Source organism: Scomber japonicus, chromosome 13 (genome assembly GCF_027409825.1).
Source record: "Scomber japonicus isolate fScoJap1 chromosome 13, fScoJap1.pri, whole genome shotgun sequence".
Classification (NCBI taxonomy): Eukaryota; Metazoa; Chordata; class Actinopteri; order Scombriformes; family Scombridae; genus Scomber; species Scomber japonicus.
The window spans coordinates 15780091-15799705 of record NC_070590.1 but is presented as its reverse complement, the minus strand read 5'-3'; the positions used below and the strand labels follow the sequence as shown (position 1 = coordinate 15799705).

Genomic DNA, 19615 nt, shown 5'->3' with positions numbered 1-19615 from the left:
TAGCATAGTATAAGTGTATAGTATATAGATATGCATATATAACGAATGTCCAAAACAGACAGGGATGTGTTGCAATGGATCTTAATCAGCAGGTGAGGCTGTAGGGTGTTAAAAGCAGAACTAAAATCAATAAACAAAAGATGGGCATAGGCCTTTGGGTTTTCAAGGTGTTTCAGAGTTAGGTGAGTGACGCCATTAATTGCATCATCTGTACCTCGTCCTTGTCTATAAGGACGAGGTACAGAGGTTTGACTTTTACTGATTCCCTCAATGTTCGGTATGGGGTTTTATTTTGATGGCGGTCTCCGGAAGTCTTGCATGTTGTCGCCTGCTCTTGACTCTGCTGTTATGGAAACGGGAGTGGGCGGAGCTTGCTCCTGCCATTGGACTCCGGGTTTGCTGCGGTGATGAAGTCCTCGGTGACCAGCTTAGTGTAGTCAGCTCTCAGAGATACTACAGCGCACAACTTTTAATATCCGCAGTGTTTTTAACCTGCTGACTTCACCGGAGAACTAACCAGACATTTTACCCTCAGTTTCAGTCTCATTTTTCCCTGTAAAAACAGGCCAGGCTAGACCTGTCGAGCAGTATCCCCACCACCACCTTTCGTGGATTTTCTCCCCTCTTCTTGTTTTCCCCCAGCAGCCAAATAGTCTGGTGCATGGACAGGAGAAAAGGGGGAAAACAAAAATACACTTTGGCGGATTGTTAGCCGAACATCAGGAGAAGATGTGGTGGAAGGTATGATGATGAGGAGGATTATCTGTGTGTATAACTAACAGACATGCAGTGAGGTGCCCTGGTTTGTGGATCCAGCCTGCTCCAGTCATCGAGCTGAGGGGGAGAAATTGGGAGAAGTCGTGTGGAGCACAAAGAGCTGATTTTAAAGCCGAGGATTTAACAAGTTTGAAGCATGCTCCTCGTGTGCTGACAGAGGACTGAAGGTGGGAGCACTGTGGTGGGTTTCTGTTGCTTTCTGTGCAGACTTTCCACCATTACGCAAAGTTGGACAATCTGGGAGAAGTTCCCACTCTGCAACCAGCCATAACACTTGTTAATGGAGGTGCTGTATTTGGCCAACGCCTTATATTCACTACTGACTGTATGTGTTGTGGTTTTTATTTGATAACCGCACTTAGTCTATGTGTATTTTTCTACTCCAGCCTTTTGACCACAGAGTGAGGCTCTCTGTACTGAAGTCCACTTTAAATGCGGACTGGTCTGCGGTCAGTGAGTGCACAGCCGAGCCTCCGCCGGTGCCACTTGATCTTTAATTTAAGGCGAGACATAAGTCGGTTCATTTTTGACAATTTTCTGACCACACTATGGAGCTGACATACATCAGCGTTGTCCTGCTGGGGTGCATCTTCCTGGATTGGGCTCCACTGGCTTCTGCAGAGGAAGGTGAGTCCATGAGGAGTTACTGTGTGTGTGTGTGTGTGTGTGTGTGTGTGTGTGTGTGTGTGTACTGGGGCTCAATTAAAGATCCAATTTCTATGACATCCTTTCTTTTAGAAAATGCAGTAGTGTATAACCACAAGACATTTTTATAAGGATGCTATTCAAACACCACTCAAGAACTTTAGATCTCAGAGGAATAATCATAGAAATATTACAGCAGGATGTGACTTCAATTTCACTAATTAGAAGTATTGTATGTTACAGGCATAAAAGAAGAAGGTCTCTGTGGAAATGTTCTTTTTAAAATGTGATTTTTCCTCCCTTTACCTCTGGCACTGGACTGTTGGGTTTATCTTGGAAGAGTTTTTTCTCACAAGGTTGCCAAAGGAAGAATCAAAATCATCAGTTTTACCCCTGGTGATATCATCAGGAAGGCCATTTCTAAGACCTCCACCTTGATGTGCTCAGTTTCAAGTCATCAAAAGGTTCCAAAGGCAGTTTCCCTAGGCATCATTAACCAGCTCACCCTAAAATCAATACTAAAACATTCACACACACACATAGAGCTGATGTGCTTTCTGCTAGTTGACATCTACATTAGACGTTCTAGTTTTTTACATTTAGCTTGAAGAAAAAGCTCTGCAGCAAATATATAATCTGGATCATAATTTAAATTGGTTTCTTAGAGCAGACTTGACATTAACGGGCAAATTGTCCAGTGATCAGTTTTGTGAAGCCAGAAGGGACAAATTAGACAGACCTCCTCAAATGATCTGTCATAATGTTAAAGAGAATGATGGTTTCAAATTATAGCTCGGCATCATCTGCATAACAACAGGGCCAGTGTCTGGATAATTTGTAGGAGTGGGAGAGTGGTGCTCATGGTGTTTATTTAGCTTTTAATCTCCTGCCACGTCTCTGTCTTTTTTGTGACATTAATAGGGATGTTTCAGTGCTGTGGAGTGAAAAGAAAGCTGAGTTGAATTTGTGGAGAATGCTGCTGAGACAAGTTTTGGTGAAAAGCTTTGATAGAAAATGGTCTTTGGAAATAATGGGTTTGTGTTTACTGAGGATCAAAGGATCACAACTGGGTTTCAGTAAGAGCTGTTGAACTGGAGGGTTTTTTCTTTAGGCTGCATGGTGTTGTGCTTCTGGGAGGACTACTCTTTATTTTCCATCACACCTTTCTGGCTGGTACTGTTTCTTGGTTAAAACACACAGTGGTTTCATCACTTAGCTTCAGGTAGATTGACAAATGAAGAAAAATGGACATATATCATCAAGATCTGCTTAAATGTAATGGGTCATGTGTCATTAAAGAAAACATTGAGACAACAGCTAATTCTCTGGATAATTGCCAGCAGTGACTGCTGCATTAGGAGGGCTTTTATAAACAATCAGAGCTCAAACAATAAGACATTTCCCCAAGTATGTTCATTCCGATCAATATTTTTTGTAAACCAGAACACCATGAACATGCATGACTTCACATATTCTTTGGCAGGAACACAAATCTGTCAGTAGCCTTTGGTTTGAGGCTGGTTGCTTTGTATCCGCTGGTACTAATTGTCCTTTCTTAGAGGCGTGGAGAGTCACAGCTTCTACTATAGACTGTAGAAACTCATGGATGATCTATATGTGGCGTCACCCATATTTTCTGGGTGTTTTACAGCTTGGATTTGCTGCTTACACAAACATTAAAAAATGTTAAATTACCGCAGATACTGAGAGTTTGAATTCTTGCTGGAAAAATGTTGTTGACTTTTGCATTGCAAGAGAGAAGTCTGGGATTTTCCCAGGCACTTAATTTTGGTCTTTCTGGGAGTCAGGGATCAGGCCATTAGAGGAACTGTAGCTTATTCTGTAGCTGGAACTGCAGGTTTCCATAGCTGGACTAAACTAATCAAGCAGGGACTTGAACTAGGACTTAACTCTTGAGTTTTAGTTAGTCTTTTTCTCTGGTAGGAGACATAGGAGGCTCAAAGCAACGTGGGAAGTGATGTCAAGCAGGATTTGTGGTGGCAGAATTTTTTAAACATGCCCCTAAGGAAATCAAGAATAGTCTGCGTTGACCTGGCTGGGGTTCCCTCCACGCTGATGTTTATGAAGCGCCCGTTCCAAACAGGTGCAGCTCAGGCTCAGTGCAGAAGACGGGGATGTAAACGGCAGCCAAGGGGTTGTGGCACTTTGTCGACCGACTCCGGAGCATCTGTGTGTTGCCAAGTGTGAACAAGATGTCTGGTTTTCATGTCTTGTGTAATGGTCCGCTCCTCTGCCAGCACACTCTGGATCATCCTCCACCTTGTTCTGCACATAGTAGGGAATTCTGTAATGAACTGATGGGAGGGCAGATGAAGCTCACTGCTGCCAAATCTCTCCTCCTTCTGTAACTAAAGGATAAATGACTCACTTACACACACCACTTGCTCGTTCTGCGTGTGGATCGCTCTTCCTTCTGTCTGGGCGAAGATTAAAACAAAGGCCCCTTGATCAGATAATTACTTTGGCTAGAAATTAATATGAAGCTTTGGTTTGAAATTAGTAACAAGGATACAGGCATACTGAGAAAAACAACTATCCTTACCTCAACTTGTGCATGATAAATGTGCATAAAAGTAAGGCCTTAAACTGAAAAGACCTGCGCTATATAAATAGGATTTAATAAGTCTCGCTAATATAGACGATGATGATTTTAAAAATATATACGACTTTATAAATTGCTATAAATGTTTCTTATCCGCCCACATACAGACTCAGCCTATAAAATACCCATTATGTTTTCCTCCCTGCTCCCTTTTTATGCCTCGCGCATACTATTTCTCTCAAGATGCAGCCAGTCACAAAAGCACTGCAGTCTCATCCACCGGTTTGGGTCCACAGCTTTAATGATATCAGCTCTGTTCTCAGAAGTAATGCAAATGTGTCACAGCTCGTCTAGACAAATAAGACAATTTCTCATACAGGCACATGATAAAAAGTTGCGCTGTGTTTTATTCTGTTCCGTCTAGTCGTGTTTGCTTGAAGGAATTTCGACCTGTGCGATCATGTGAGGTGTAACAGATTTGTATACAGGAAATGCTAATCTCAGTGAAAGGCGACATAAGGCTGTGTGTTTGTGTTTGTGTGTGTGTGTGCGTGTATTTGTGTCTACACGCGACCTGACTGTAGCTCAGCTGTAGTGGAGGAATGGGAGTCGATGTGTGATTGTCTCTTGAACATTGCTGTCAAGTTAAGACATTTTCTCTTCAGCAAAAATTGTTTACTCTTGGCTGTGAGGCTTGTGCTTAGCGCTTGTTGTTTATAATAGCTTCGCAAATCCATCTCTCTTTACACTAGCGATGGGGAGTGTATCTTCTGCAATATGGTATGTTACTGCAGCTGTTACCTCCGTTTAAGTAATCTTTTCACTTAGTTTGTAACAAGAGAGTGCAGCTGCCGGTGCAATTTGTTTAGCGGGGGCCAGCCTCGTTGTTGGGGTGAAAAATCTTGATAGCACTTTTTGAGCTCATGTTGTTGAAGTGTCATCCAGCCTGGTGCAAACTTTACACAGAGCAGCGCTGGTTTGTTTCATATCACGCTATCTCAAACCAGAGTAATCCTTATACCAAGGAGGAGGTGAGATTCACATCTTTTGTTTGGCACTTAGTGATAAAGTTGCAGCCTCCATTCTGAATCAGGAGCTCTGAAACTATGTGAGATAAAGTGGGAGATGATTTAGGAGTTAGTTACAGTTTTCATGATGTGATCTGTGATTGAAAACACATTGTGAGGGTTAGGGTTAATGATTAGTTGACTATCAATTACTCGAATCATTAGGAAATTAATCGGCTACTATTTTGATAAATGACAAATAGTTTCTGTTATTTTCTAAGAGCGTTGTCAAATATTTAGTGGCTCTAGCTTCTCAGATGTGCAGATTTGTTGTATTTCCTTTTCATATGACAGTTAAAGGACCAGTGTGTAGAATTTAGTGGCATCTAGCAGTGAGGTTGCAGATTGCAACCAACTGAATATGAGAAAACAAATGCTGTAACACCAGTTGCTCACATCCAGTCAGATTAATGACATATAACAGGCTTTTTTATATGGAATTAAACAAAGCAGTAATTAATGTAATCTGCTTATAGTCGACTGCTTTTAGGTGGAAGGCAGGATTGACATCAATCCCCTGAAAACAATCAAATAAAGAAGACATTCTCGCCTTTTGTATACAGTATGATTAATAGCATAATGCCTCACAATCTAAACTTAAACTCACTTAGTGTCTTGAGTCAGTAAATGCAGGAAGGATGGGTTTTTTTATCCGAGAGGCCTTACTTGAGCCTCAATCCCTTCTTTCACAGACATGTAGCCTTTTCTTTTGCTACTCTTTCCACGTCCTCTGTCTCCTTGATGTTTGACTGGTGCTATGCTGTTTTCTCTTGCTGACTGTCTCCCCTGCCGTGGAAATGTGGATCGTTTCCCAGAAATCCTTTTAAACGGAACTGATTTTTATAAGAAAGGGATTTGCATTTAAAGCAACCTCCCCCCCTCTCTGAAAGCCTGTAGCCCATCATCCTCAGTACCTCAATCCGATGATTAGCTTCCTCAAGAGTTAAATAGGCATCCGAGTGCCACAAGTACTCTCAGTCCGTGTCTCTCTCCCGTTTTCCCCTCTGCGAAAAAGGATGCATATGGCAGCCGGGAATTGCAGGTGGATGAGAGAGAGAGAGAGAGAGAGAGAGAGAGAGAGAGAGAGAGAGAGAGAGAGAGACAGATACACCCCCAGCCCATGCATCCATGTCAGGCATTCACTTTTCGAGAGCCAGTCTGTCCTCCACCCACACGCTACTCTCTGAGAGCAGGACACAATGGGGACAGGCTGCAGCAGAGAGGGAATGAGGCCACAGCCTATCAGCCATAAGCACCAAGGAGAATGGCACTTTTAGAGGGATCAGGGTTCTCTTTGAAGTGAGTCAAGGAGAGATGGGAAGACCGGCATGAGTCAACGAAATAGAAAGAGCAAGTGCAGTGAGGGCAAGGAAGGTGCAAGCATGTGCACGCCTGTGCGCTAGATAGTGGGCAAAGTATGTATATTGCCAATTTGCATTCTGTAATCACACACACACACCTGGGGCCATATGTGAGATCTATATGATGGGCTGAATATGTGATTTTATCAAAGAGATTCAAAGGGTATTTAATTACATGACAGCAGCTGAGAAGGAGCTGTTTATCTCATGTCTGTCTTTCTCATTTGCCTCATCACAGCTGTAATTTGATGTATACTGAGCATTGTACTAGAGACATCCTTTTGTGAGGCGCCTTTGTACGCCATTGTTGTGTTATGCCTTGTGATGTTTTTGCCGTGGCATTCAAAAATAGAATTAAATCTTGAAGGGGGGGAAAAAGGGAACACTAGGCTGGTGCGACATCTGAGGCAGGATGTGCAAGAATTGATTAAAAAAAGCAACCTTGATGTAAAAAAACGTCTCTGCTTGAAGCGTACGCCATCAGTAGACTTGATTTGATTTGAGTCTGGGATATTTTCCACCCTGCGTCACAGGTTGACCTACATCTGGTGTTTGATACGCTCATTTTAAGGTGAAATGCAATTCACTTGGTTCAACGTCAGCCTTGAGAACATGTGCATGTTTTGCTTCCACCTTCATGGCATGCACACTGTACCTCAGTGTGTCTCCCAGGGCCTGCTTTCATATACCACACTGAACCAAGTGGGCTCTGCTATATACGGCATAACAGAGACATTCCTGTGCGCTAGCTGCCCTCCTACAGCTTGCACACAGCTAAGGGCTTTAAGATGGAGTCGTGCTCCAAAAAGGAGTGGGTCAGTTCAGTTATAGAAGTATTAAACACCTTTTTTTGGCTGCTTGGTATCTGCTTTTCATAAGGAGTGCTGCACACAAAATTCACTTTAAGCCTTCACTTATATTCTTACATGACTTTTGCTTCAGTGATAAGTGATTGATATCGCTGCTGAATCCTATCCAGTCATTAGGAAGTCTTTGTAATATTAAGCTTAGTCCATTTTTCTAAGATTGGACAAAAGTGTGGATTTGAAATTCAAACAGTTTTTAAAGTACTGAATTCACCCCCTGTGGAAGACATAATATGGCTGAATGAGGGAGGAGAATGATGCTCCTTGTACTCTAACAAATGGCTTTGTATCCAAAGCTGAGTCTATCTTTATCCTAGATATCGGTCACCGCCACACAAACTCCCAGTCGCTGGCTGGTAGGAGCAACTCCATAGACATGATGAAGAGAGCTCGCTCTCAGTGTGTCTGTTGTTGTTTGAATATGAAAAAGTGTGACGTGTCAGAATAAAGGAGAGAATTCTCACAGAGAGTCTGTTCTCTTGTATCTCTACTTAGATGTGTCAATCCTTAGATGGTTTATTTAGCTGGAGTCTGCACTGTTAGCTTCAAGCTGTCCACCTCCCACAGCAGATTAGTCACTGGAAGCTATGTGCGTGTCTGTCTCTGTGTGTGCTCGTTTTCTTCTGATTTTTTTTTCTCTCTCCCAAAATTAATTTTACATTCTACTTTAGTAAATGCTTTGATGAAAAACTCTGTTAAGTAGGAGACATTTTTGGGCTCATGGAGTTTGTTAGATAAATCAGAGCAGCAGATGGAGCTATGTGGGTCCTTCATCCAGCCAGATTTGAAATAGATAGGTCACCTGTTTTATATTATTTCATAAAAGTTCATTTTCCCATTTAAAAAAAAAATCTCAAATGGGAGTTAAATTTGCTCCAGAGGATAATAAGTCATCTGAGCCCTGTAGGGAAATGCACACATGAAAACATTTTTAAAAGGATCCCAGTGTTGTGTGTTCATGATTGAATGACACAAGACATACATGCTGATAATTGATCATCTAGTCTAATTATTGTAAGACTCAACATACGGAGGTGGCAGAGTCTCCTGCTGGTTAAGGAAGATCATCCCAGATTTCAGCACTGTGTGACTCCCAAGTGTCTGCCCTGCGGGGGGGTTCAGTCTTTCAGTATAACTGACCCTGACCACAGGCCTCAAGAGGATAAATATCTTCTTGAGGGATTGAGAAAGTGTTTGGAAACAAGCACAAATCCTGCCCTTCATGGTGCTCTCACAACAATGACACCTAGCTTCCTAGATGATCCACTGCCTTCAAGCTGACTGTAAAGATGTTACCAACTTTAAGCCAGTTGTTTTAGAGAGAGCTGTTTTGATCCTAGTGTGATGATGTGTGATGGCTCACAGGCATAAAGCAGTGAAGTTTGAAGTTGTGCTTTGGAGACAGTGTATGGTGAAAAAAACAAAAACAAAACCAAAACACAAACCACTGATTGGCAGCTCTGAAATTGATAGATAAGCTTTTAATTTTTCTGTTATATAACAAACAGAAAATTAATACATTTTTCCGCAGTGGAGCATTAGACTGTGCTGCTTTCTTCTGCCAACTCTAATCTCTCTCTCTGAATTCAGACTGCCTGCTCTAATGCTGAGTGCTGACTGGTAAATCACCTAGATGATGAATCAATGAGCAGAGTGTCATTTCCCAAGCATAAACCCTTTATCAAGTCGATGAATACAGCTTTGAGTCTCGTTAAGCTCAGTTTCTCTTTACTCCACTGTTGTACAAGCTGTCACCTTTGACAGCATCTAACCAGTTGAAACCTTTTTACCAAAAGCATGCCTGTAAAGACCGTCATCACAGAAATGGTCTTTTAAAAGACTGAAGTGCTTAAATGTACTGGTGCAGCACATATCTATTTACTAAGGCACTTGCCTTTCAACCCTGAAGTGTCAAGGTCTTTGAAAAGAACATTTTTTAAGCTCAGAGGTGGTTACAGCATGAAAGATTTTAAAGATTAAAAGATGTGTCATTATCACAAGAACAAGGTCTTTTGTGTCTTTCAACAACTGCATGTTTTTTTTGCCAATTAAATAATGTGAAGTCATGTTGTGGTAATATATCCTCAATTCAGTGAAGCTCCAGCAATATCACTATGTACCTAATGATTAATAAAAATGTGCCTTCTACACTAATCAATACAAGTGACCCACATTTCAAGGAACTTTCCTCCTCCTATCTACAGCAGCAGACAGGGTTTGTATAAGGCATTGCATTTGATACAGAAATACAATGACATGGTAAAATTGGTGTAGAAACCTTTATATCTTCGTATTTATTTCATTTTATATTTAGATTGGTTCAGAAATACCTAAAATCAGGCGCCCACCACCGGTAGTCCACTGTTTAAAACGCACTGCAGCATTTGAGGTTAGAGTCAGGATGCCGACATTTGTTGCATGTCATACCCTCTGCTCCTGTTTCCTGTCTGTCTGCATGTTGAGCTATCAAACATGCCAGAAATAATCTAAGAGAAAATGATTGTCAATGTAAAATTCCTTTCTACACGTGTCATGTTCACATATAGCAGCCTAAGGTTGTTTTGACAGAATGTGATTGTTCTCACATGACCACCAATAATGTTCAAAATCTCCCTGTTTAAATCCTGTTTTGCTGGAAATGCATTTGAATTGATCCATGCACAAAAGGGGCATTGTACATCAGACAGTCCTGCTCTCTGCCATTGACAATAACGTGCCATCACTTTAACAGTAGAGGTAGAAGCATGTGGCTTTTGATGAAGATTATAATTGAGGTAAAGAAATATTGGAAAAGGAGGGAAGGTAAACAGTGATTATAAACAAAAAGAAAAGGAAGATTAGATACACAGAGAAGATATCTGTGGTAGAGGAGAGTCTGGTTTAGACGGGGGAAAAATGTGGAGTCTTCAGGTTACAGTAGAAATGAAAAATCTGATTGTCTGTCCCCAAATCAATAGTTCAAACACCAATTGTGGGTCTACTTTCTAATTTGGATGTCATCTCAAGTGTTGCCTCTTTTTTTATTGTACATTATTCTTTATTTTAAAAGTGGCATGGCTTGAGGAAATGTAGCAGGCTTTGAAAAGCGCAGCATACCCTCTCAAAATATAAGGATCCTTTTTTTTAAAATGAGCTTTTTAACTTTTCCTTTGTAATTCATTCTTCCTCGTATATGATTCTGTATCAGGAAGCCACCAGGGAGTTGGTGTAGCCTGCAACAATGTTCTCAAGGAGCCTTTCAGTTTTTCACAGAGTTCGGGTTATTTTTGAAGAGGGCTTGAGAAAGTGTTGCCCATAATTGGAAGCAGCAGGAGGTGAATTCACTCAGTGGCAGATCAATATTCCAAAGACAGAGAAATATGCTGAAAAGCAAGGCAATTTAAGACTAGAAGAGGGAATTATGCATTTAAAGCTTGAAGTTTTCAGTTGTCCCCATTTGACCTGAATTAACAATTTGACCAGAAAATAAAGAAGCGAAACATTTTTCCTTCTTTGCATCATGTTGATAATTAAATGTTCAAATCTATTGCTTTCACTTCTCCTTGCCAATATTAGTCAGCGCCTATTGTACACAAATGTCCACCAGCAAACATCTCCTATCATAATATTAATATATTTTCAAGCAGCCATAGATAGATCTGTAGATAATTTAAATTGTTCATAAAGTGCAGCACTCTCCGCGGGAGTATCTTTGGCTCCAGAGCTGTGAGAATTGTGTTTGTCTAAGGGGAAAAAAGGCAGCTTGAGTCCAAGATGCACAAGTACTGTTCAGCACTTGACACCATGGGTCAAAACTCATTACTTGTAGGCGGTGATATAAAAGGCACAGAACCGAGTCGATGTCTCATATCCTCTTAACTTTCTGTTAACCTCTCGTTTTATGTGAGGGCCTGAACTTTTTATGCCACTGTGATTAAAGTAAATATTCACTTTGAACTTGTGTGACTTGAATAATTCAACAGTTTTTCCTTCCACTTTACTACAATTAATTTCAAATGGAATAGCAATGAAGATGCACCTTTGGTTGCGCCTACCTGTATTAATGAGCGTTTGTTTTTTGTTCCAATACCAGACACATTTTTGTTGAATGCTTTCCTCTGTTTTGACACACAGATTTATTCATATTTAACACTGGGCAAAAATTTGGAAACATAAAAAAAAGGTGGTTAGAAATCAAAGCAATTTCAGTATTGTGGTGACTTTTTAAAGGAAGAAAAGTAATCTGAACTCTCATTAAACCTCTCCACTGTAAACTTTGACACACACGCTCAGCTGGGCTCTCAGAAACAATGGGAAGAGAAATTAATGTAACCTTTCTGTCCATTGACTCTCTGATTACAGTGCAGACACAGGCCAAAATATTCAAAGGTCAGGTATCATAGACCTGCACTTAATCCTCAGTGCTCCAGTCATGTTGATTCACAGCAGTGTTGATTCTCTCTGGTTGCATGTTTGGTTTCTGTCCAGTATGGAGCTTCCCTCCCTAACTGGGTCACATCCTGTCCTGGGACTGGACTACAACCACAGCACTTATTGATATGCGTCCCTGTAGACAAGAAAGAAAAAAAGTGTAAAACATTAACACCTTCCTCTCATGTCAGCATCGCTCTCTTTTCATCTCTCCATTCCATCCATTTCATGCAGTCACACGTAGTTAAAAAAGCTGAGCCCATCCACACGTGCCACAGGAGGCTATTGTTATACAGTAGGCGAGTAGTTAAACAGTGTCCCGCTCGGTTGCCGTGCATGTGAATGGTGCGCGTGTTGCTGGCTGGCCCCCACCAGGACAGGAGACAGGAAGGGGACAGGAACCACAGGAAGCTGAGGTTTAATCTCACTAGACACAACTCTGTCAAAGACACACAAACATGTTTCTCTCACACACACACATTCAGTGCATACATTTCTTCGCGCACACACGCCAACACGTGCAAAAACAGGGCTGGGAAGGTGAAACATTCAGGAAAATGTGCACTGTGGTAGATAACATGAGTGCCAACGACATCCAAAATGAGCATTTTTAAAGATTAACTAGCGATATTCTTTGTAACGTGATTAATAATACCTCTCCTAGCACAATATGCAAGTGTGAAAATCTTCTGCAGAGGTACAATTTTGGTAATCTAACAAACAAGACTCTCAAAATCAAAATGAGTCAAACTAATGTTAAAGAAGAAATATGTAACACTGACGGCAAGCGTTTAAAATGGGTACTGCAGTCCAATTTCAAAGTATTGGAGAGAGTTGCCCCCCCCCCTTTGCTCCCCAGACTCAAGGCTCACGCAGGTTTTTAGGTCGGGTGGAATTTTTCTCAGATGATCCAGTTTGTTTGCTTCCAGCTGCAGCGTGCTGTGTTTGTGTGTCAATGTTTCATGTGTGGCAGTCTGGAGGGTCGAAATGGGCTTCAACCTGATATCACAGAAATACGTGAAATGACCACGACCTTTTAACATTGCATTATGTGTTGGTGGCATGTAACGTGTTGAAATGACGTGCCAACACCGTGATCAGGTTGAATGGGCTGTGGGCGGAATCGCACAGGCTGTAACAAAAACAGACACTGCACACACGTTGGGAAATTCAAAGGAGAGCAAACTGGCTGTAGTATTGTAGCTGGAGAAACCAGTATTTCAACTTGGCATGATTTCTTAATCTCTGATAACACATCATGGTCAATTTATGAGTTAGTACATTAAATATATTTCATATTGGTTCTTTAATATAGACAGATAGCCTACATTTTACGTGTAGCCAGCACAGTGTGAATATAGTCTCACTCCAAATGATTTGCTAATATTAATATAGTAAAGAAAGTGACCAAAATTTAAGAAATTTTAAAGGAATACCTCTACATTTTAGGGGAAACACTTAATTTCTTTCTAACCAAGAGATAGAGAAGTTAAAGGATATCATTCTCATGACTGTATGATAAATATGAAGCTACCGCTAGCAGCCAGTTAGCTTAATTTAGCACAAAGACTGGAAATGAGGAACACAAGTAACCTCACTTTGTCTGAAAGATAAAACAATTTTCTGTGTATAGATTTAACAAACAAGATCCACTATATTAATCAGTAAGCTTTATGTATTTTTAATTTATTTTTATCTTTGAATAGACCCAGGCTAACTACTTCCCCCCAGTTTCCAGTCTTTGTTCATTACCTAAGCTAACCGTACCTATATGGGATCAGTATCCTCTCATTTAACTCAACAGGAAACAATTATATTTCCCTGAAATGTTGAACTATTCTTTTAATTACAAATGTGAAACATCCAATTGTCTGAGTCAGTGGGGGTTTTTGCTATGGGTAATGTGGGCAACCGCCCAGGGCGCAATCTACTTGGGGGCGCACAAGCGCTGTCAAAAAAAAAAAAAAAAAAAAGTGCGTCCTCAAAAAAAAAGTTTTCTAGACTAATACCGCTCATTTCTACATCAAGTTGGTGCAGTGGGCGATGAGGTGCCCCTACTATCACATCAACTTGCTGCTGAGAGTCATGTATACAGGTTGTGTGTGTCAGAAGATAAGGCAAAGGGGGGGTCAACTTGCGACTGCAGAGGCTGTGAGCATGTTGTGTGTGAGTCTCACTCTCAGAGGAAAAGCAAGGGGGGGGGGGGGGTAGACTGACCTGTGATGATTATGATCCCAGGCCACACAGCACAAACTGCTGCTTCCAAATAGATAGTAATACATTTATAAAATTAATACAGACCCGTTATAGCTACATGTAAGTTATTGGGTTATGTGAAAATGCAATACATAAATAAATAAAATGCAAAAAAAAAAAAAGTTTTACATACTATATTTCATTTATTCACCTTATTTTTATGTGGTGAAGGATTTGTGCAATTTACATTGGTGTTCACATACTACATGTCATTTATTTATCTTAATTTCTTTCTCTACTCTTGTTAACTTTTGTATTTAATAACATATGTAATAAAATAACATAAATAGTTCATTTCTTTCCCTGACACAAAAGTATTGTCAGTGTTTGTTTTTATGTGGTACATGGAAATGGTATTGTTGTAGGGCAGATCAGATGTATGATTGATCATGTAATGCGTACGGGAAAATGTATTGAGCGTACAGGAATACAGTATAATGACACCAAGATGTTATCAGACTGATGGCCTTGTGTTGGTCAGACGCTTCTGGAAAAAAATGTTTTAGACACTGACAGTAAGAGGTCTGATGATCATAGCAGTAATCCTATCAAACACACTGATAAATCCACCTAGTTTTATACATTTGTCATCTGTAAATCCCAAACCCTCTGACATCTCTCCTCTACATTTTTTTCCATTTTCGCTTTTTTCTGTCCTTCTGTCTCTATTTCTGTAGGTGTATAAGGGTAATTGGCACTCTGTGTCTTTAATTAAAATGAGGTCAAATTGTAGCTGAAGCAGGGCAAATGTTCATAGGCCTATAATTTCCCTATCATACTCCGGAGTCAAGGAGAATGTAAAAGATATGGAGAGGAAGTGCACGCAAAAATGGAATTAACACAAAAGTGGAGAATTTAACATTTTATAAAGAAAGGATTTAGATCAAATGGGTCCTGCTCTCAAATTGAGGTCAGTTATCTAAAGCCTGAAGACAGCTGTATAGAAAATGAGGATGCAATATACAATATACAATATACCCCCCCCTCCCTGACCTCCCCCACCCGCCCCCCCTTTTGTCAAAACTATAGTGTCAGGTTTTGCATTTCAAAAGAAAACTGAGTACAACACCCTCTATTGCTGTCTCCCTTTCATACAGAAAACATAATACCTTCCCCATACCTGTGTGTTTTTCTGACATGATTTGATGATGAAAACAAAAGCTCTGCCATGTTACTGCTGATATCTCGCTGTAGGCCAAGTCAAGATCAAGCCACCTACTTCAGTGTCAACTACTATGCCTCTCAGAGTCTTTACTTGAAACAAAAATCAAATAACCATTTCTATTCATCTTTTTTTTTTCTTTTTTTTTTTTAATTCGTAGTTGTAATTCCTCTGCTTAGTCCTCCTGTCCGCGCCAGTATCAGTTTAGACTTCTCCAGTGTCGGCTAACGTGGGCAATTGTACTGTAATTACTGTAAAGTTGTTTGTTTTGGGTTTTAAATATGGCCAGATGACGAATGTTCATTGTTTCAACATTTTTCTAGCACTTGGGGCAATTTTCCGGCGGTGGGTGGCCACCACTGCTGGAAGAATGTAGGGGGGAAACGTCGGCTTCCTCTAACAGGGCTTAAGTCTGAATCTACTTCAGTGAAAGGCAAGGCCGTGCATGTACATAATAGAAACACTCACCATCTCATAGAAACACTCACGCTCACGCATCCTGTCTCATAAACCTTAATGATAGAGCAGAGGTAAACAGTGATTATCATGCTTGGAGGGGCGGGGGGTGTTTCTTTTCCACTCCTTCAAATCACCATATGAAACAGAGGCAGGTGTGCATATTAAAGGTGGAGATGGGGCAGTCTCACACTGCAGGTTGAGTATTATGAAGGTGTTTTTTGAGGGTTTTTTTTATTATGTTGAAGTGAACTCGAGGTAGACTAAATGTGGGGAAAGTACCAGCCTGAACTTTGTCACCCAATTATCCTCTTCATCCACCTCTCTCCTCTTTTTCCCTGTACTTTGCAGTCTCTCATTTCTTCCTCTTTGTTGCCTCAGATTGTTGTTATAAAGCCGGTGGATTGTGGTTTTTTGAAGAGAAAGAGGACACGAGTCATCCCTGTTTGTGTGTCTTTAAGAGGAGAGCGAAGTGATTGTAAAAAAAACTGGTAATACAGAGGGAAAGCCATTGATTAAAGTCACATTTACTATTTTCCTCTCAGTGTGATATAATGACGAACCTGCTGCATATGCAACCCTGATGATTACTGAAGCCTCGTCGCTTTCATATGCTGCGCATGAGACAGGCCGTCCAGACGATGCCAACAAGAAAATGACACTGAGGTGGAATGCAATAAGAGAGATTTAAGCAATTTGGCTGCAAGAGAGTGAGAGTGGGGTTGAGAAGGCGATGCGTTCTGTACTGTGTGTGTGTGTGTGTGTGTGTGTTTGTGTGTGTGTGTGCATCGAGAAAATGTATTAAATTAGCAGGAGCTAGGATGTGCTTAGCAGCAGGCGTGATTGAATGATCATTGAAATGTTTATGGGAAAATGAGGATGAGGAAGACTTGATATTGTCCACTTAAAATGTTTGTTATGTTGTATTAAAGTGTGGATGTTTTGCACGTTTTTTTTGTATAAAGGAGGGATAACAGCTGGCCAGAAGATGATATATGTAATTAATTTAGTGATTCATTTATCAGAGCAATCTGCAGAATGTAGCCTGTATTTTTTTTTGTATTATTGATGTTTCCTAGTAGAATGTGGGTTGTAGGATAATTCATTAATACAGCGAAGGGAAATAAAAATAGAGTATGAAAGTATGAGTAGAGAATGTAGACTTTGAATATCCAAACATCCCTTTATTTGAAGTGTTGGGCACGGCTATGATAGGACTAAAGACACCCAGTTTATAGTCCACACTGTCTGTAGTATCTGATCTGTAACGGACAGTTTAACGTTCATTAGTGGCATCTGTATCTGTCTGGACAGCTACAGCCGTAACATTTGTCTCAATAGGAAGCCTGAGAAAAATTCTGCCTTATCGCTGAGTGGTTTTTTTATGCCTTCGTGTGTATTTCATTGGAATGTGGGCTGGTAAGTGGTAAATGTGATTGCCTCTCGCTTCACACAGGATCACAGAGATTAATAACTGTAGGCGTCGCAGTTATTTTTGTAAAATACTACAAGTGTTGGTGATGATCAGTGTTGCGCAAAATATATTCATAGAGCACGAGGAGTCCCTGACAGCCTTCTAATCTTCACAACTATCTGTGTAAAAAAAAAAAAAAAAAAAAAAATCCAAATACTTATTTTGTGTGCATATCCTCTGGAAACTCACTGTCATCATCAGGATTTATGTTATTGAACAAACAATGAAAGTTATGATTATGCTGTGTAGTCATTAGTCATAGGATTAATATTCATCACAGTGTATCACATGTGACCTGGTAGTCATCAAACTACTGTGAGTTTGGTGACAAATTATGTTCGATGTAGATATTTTTCTCTGCTGCTTCTGTGAATTGACGTTCCAGTCAATGAGGAGACTTCTGTTTCCTGCTAAAGAAAAAGTATTTTAAACAGAGCGTCAATTTTCAGCACGGAGATAACCTGAGATGATAATTGATGATTTTATCTCTGAAATTACAGACCAGCATTAGTGGAACTAACAACATGGCAGAAGCTGCTATTAAACCAATATCCACAGTGGGGTAAATACAGATGTAATCACTGAATCTGTGTTTAAAACTGGATGCGAGATTTTGACACACGTCTATGCAGAGCAGATGTGGACAACAAAGCAACATGTTGAAGCAAGTAGGAAGTGAAAACAACACATCTAAAAACACTCTGTTCTCTTCCAGAATTCAGATTTTTTCTTTTTTTTATGAATGTGAGAATGATGTATTGTGCAGTGTTTCTTACAGTTAAATGAACCGGCATCAATACTACCAAGAAGGATGTGATTCTTTATGTGAAGCATTATTTTTAAAAGCAAACAACATGTAATATGAAAAAAAAGGCAGCCATACTAGTGTGTGTGTGTGTGTGTGTGTGTGTGTGTGTGTGTGTGTGTGTGTGTGTTAGTGAAGATATGGAATGCCATACTAATTCAACAAAACATCTTACTAACCTCGATGATAAACTCACACTGAAACCCCAATTTCCTCCAACTTCCATTTCCATGCAAGAGCTCTCCTTGATCGGGACACACAACAGAGCTGCTTTAAATCCTGTTTATTGGTAAAAATCAAACTGCCTGACCCCTGAGAGCAGCTTCTGCGGGAAACACGTAGGGCTCTAAAAGCCGGTCTGTGACCAAAACCTCATCCCATCAGTATAAATACGAGTTGCAATTCAGCAGAGACAATCTCCTAAGACGGCTGGGCGTGAAAGAAAAAGATGTCCTCTCACCCAAAACCTAACTGTGCTTCAAGTTCAGATTTTTATGGGATCCTGAATCATAGCAGAACTGCTCAAGATTGTTTGCGAACCGGCAGCCTGCCCCTCAAAAGATTACAAAAAATCAATTCTATTGTAATCACAGATTGTGACTGGAAGGGCTTAAATCTTTATATATGTGTGTCCCTGTGTGTTTGTGAGTGTGTATCTATGTAAGTCCGGTCGATACTCTTGTTTCCACTCCTTGTCCCTCCTCTCTCTAGACAAAAGTGGACTCTTTTCACCAGGTTTAGTGTGACCACAGGCATAATGTGTCGCTGGGAACAGAGGGGACACAGAGGAAAATAAAATAAATATGAGGGAAGACAATTTTAGGGTAGTGGGAATGTTCCTATAGATGTAATTGGCTGGTGAAACTCCATCTTCTCTCCTAATCCCAGTATAAGCTATGACTGACACTTGGCAGAGAGCTCAGTTGAGACTCGATATATGTTCATTCTGTGACGTGTGTTTTTATGATTGTAATTGAGTCTTATAAGTGTCATTTTTATATTTCCTGCTGTGAGCAATACTATATTTCTTTTATCTTTTCTACAGAGGTGCTGATGAACACGAAGGCAGAGACTTCTGATCTCAAATGGACCATCTTCTCGCGTGCCAAAACCGAGGTATGTAACCCCAGCTTCACCGTGTTATCTGTATTCCTAACACAGACCTCATGGTGAGTGGGGATTTTTGGCTTCCAGCTGTTCCTTTGTTACTTTGGCTATAAAAGGGTTCATTATATGGCAGGTAACTGACAGAATAAAGGGAAGGCCAGAGCGAATGTGGGATTCAAAGTATATTGAAAGCAGATGCTTTGATATATACCATCAACCTTGGAGCTGAAGTCACTGGCAGCCCATAGTTTTGAGTTCTGCAGCCTGAGAAAGGGCATATTTGTAATTTGATCAACTGAGGAGTGGTTGCTAGGGTATTTTTGCCAGCAGCGTCAGCGACCAAAACTGCTCAACTTGCTGATGTCTCAGAAGGAAAATGGCTGAGATTTCTGGGACTGGACGCTCGACAAATGTTTTTTTCAATTGAGATGCAAATCAAAACAGTTTCTAAATATTTTGCACAGCTATGATCACTATCAAAAGCTTCACGTTGTCAAAAATTGTCATTTCCAAACAGAGCTATTCTCAGTGATGACAGGCAACAGTGGAGGGACGCCAAGAGCTGTCTGCATCAGTTACAGATATAAAAGGGTTAATACATGTACTGTAGAGTTACTTTTAGTATCATAGGTTTATGATGCCTTCATAATAGACATTAGTGGCGAC

The 19615-nt window shown here is 40.5% G+C and overlaps 1 protein-coding gene across 1 annotated transcript in view; it reads left to right on the top strand.

Annotated features, from left to right (window-relative positions):
- The first annotated feature begins 475 nt into the window (after positions 1–475).
- The window catches only part of ephb4a (eph receptor B4a), a 33423-nt gene continuing 14283 nt past the window's right edge, over positions 476–19615 (top strand). The window contains exons 1-2 of the mRNA XM_053332006.1: positions 476–1404; positions 18888–18958. Of these exons, the coding sequence (XP_053187981.1) occupies positions 1326–1404; positions 18888–18958 (150 nt within the window). The 5' untranslated portion in view covers positions 476–1325. The remainder of the gene's footprint in view (positions 1405–18887; positions 18959–19615) is intronic.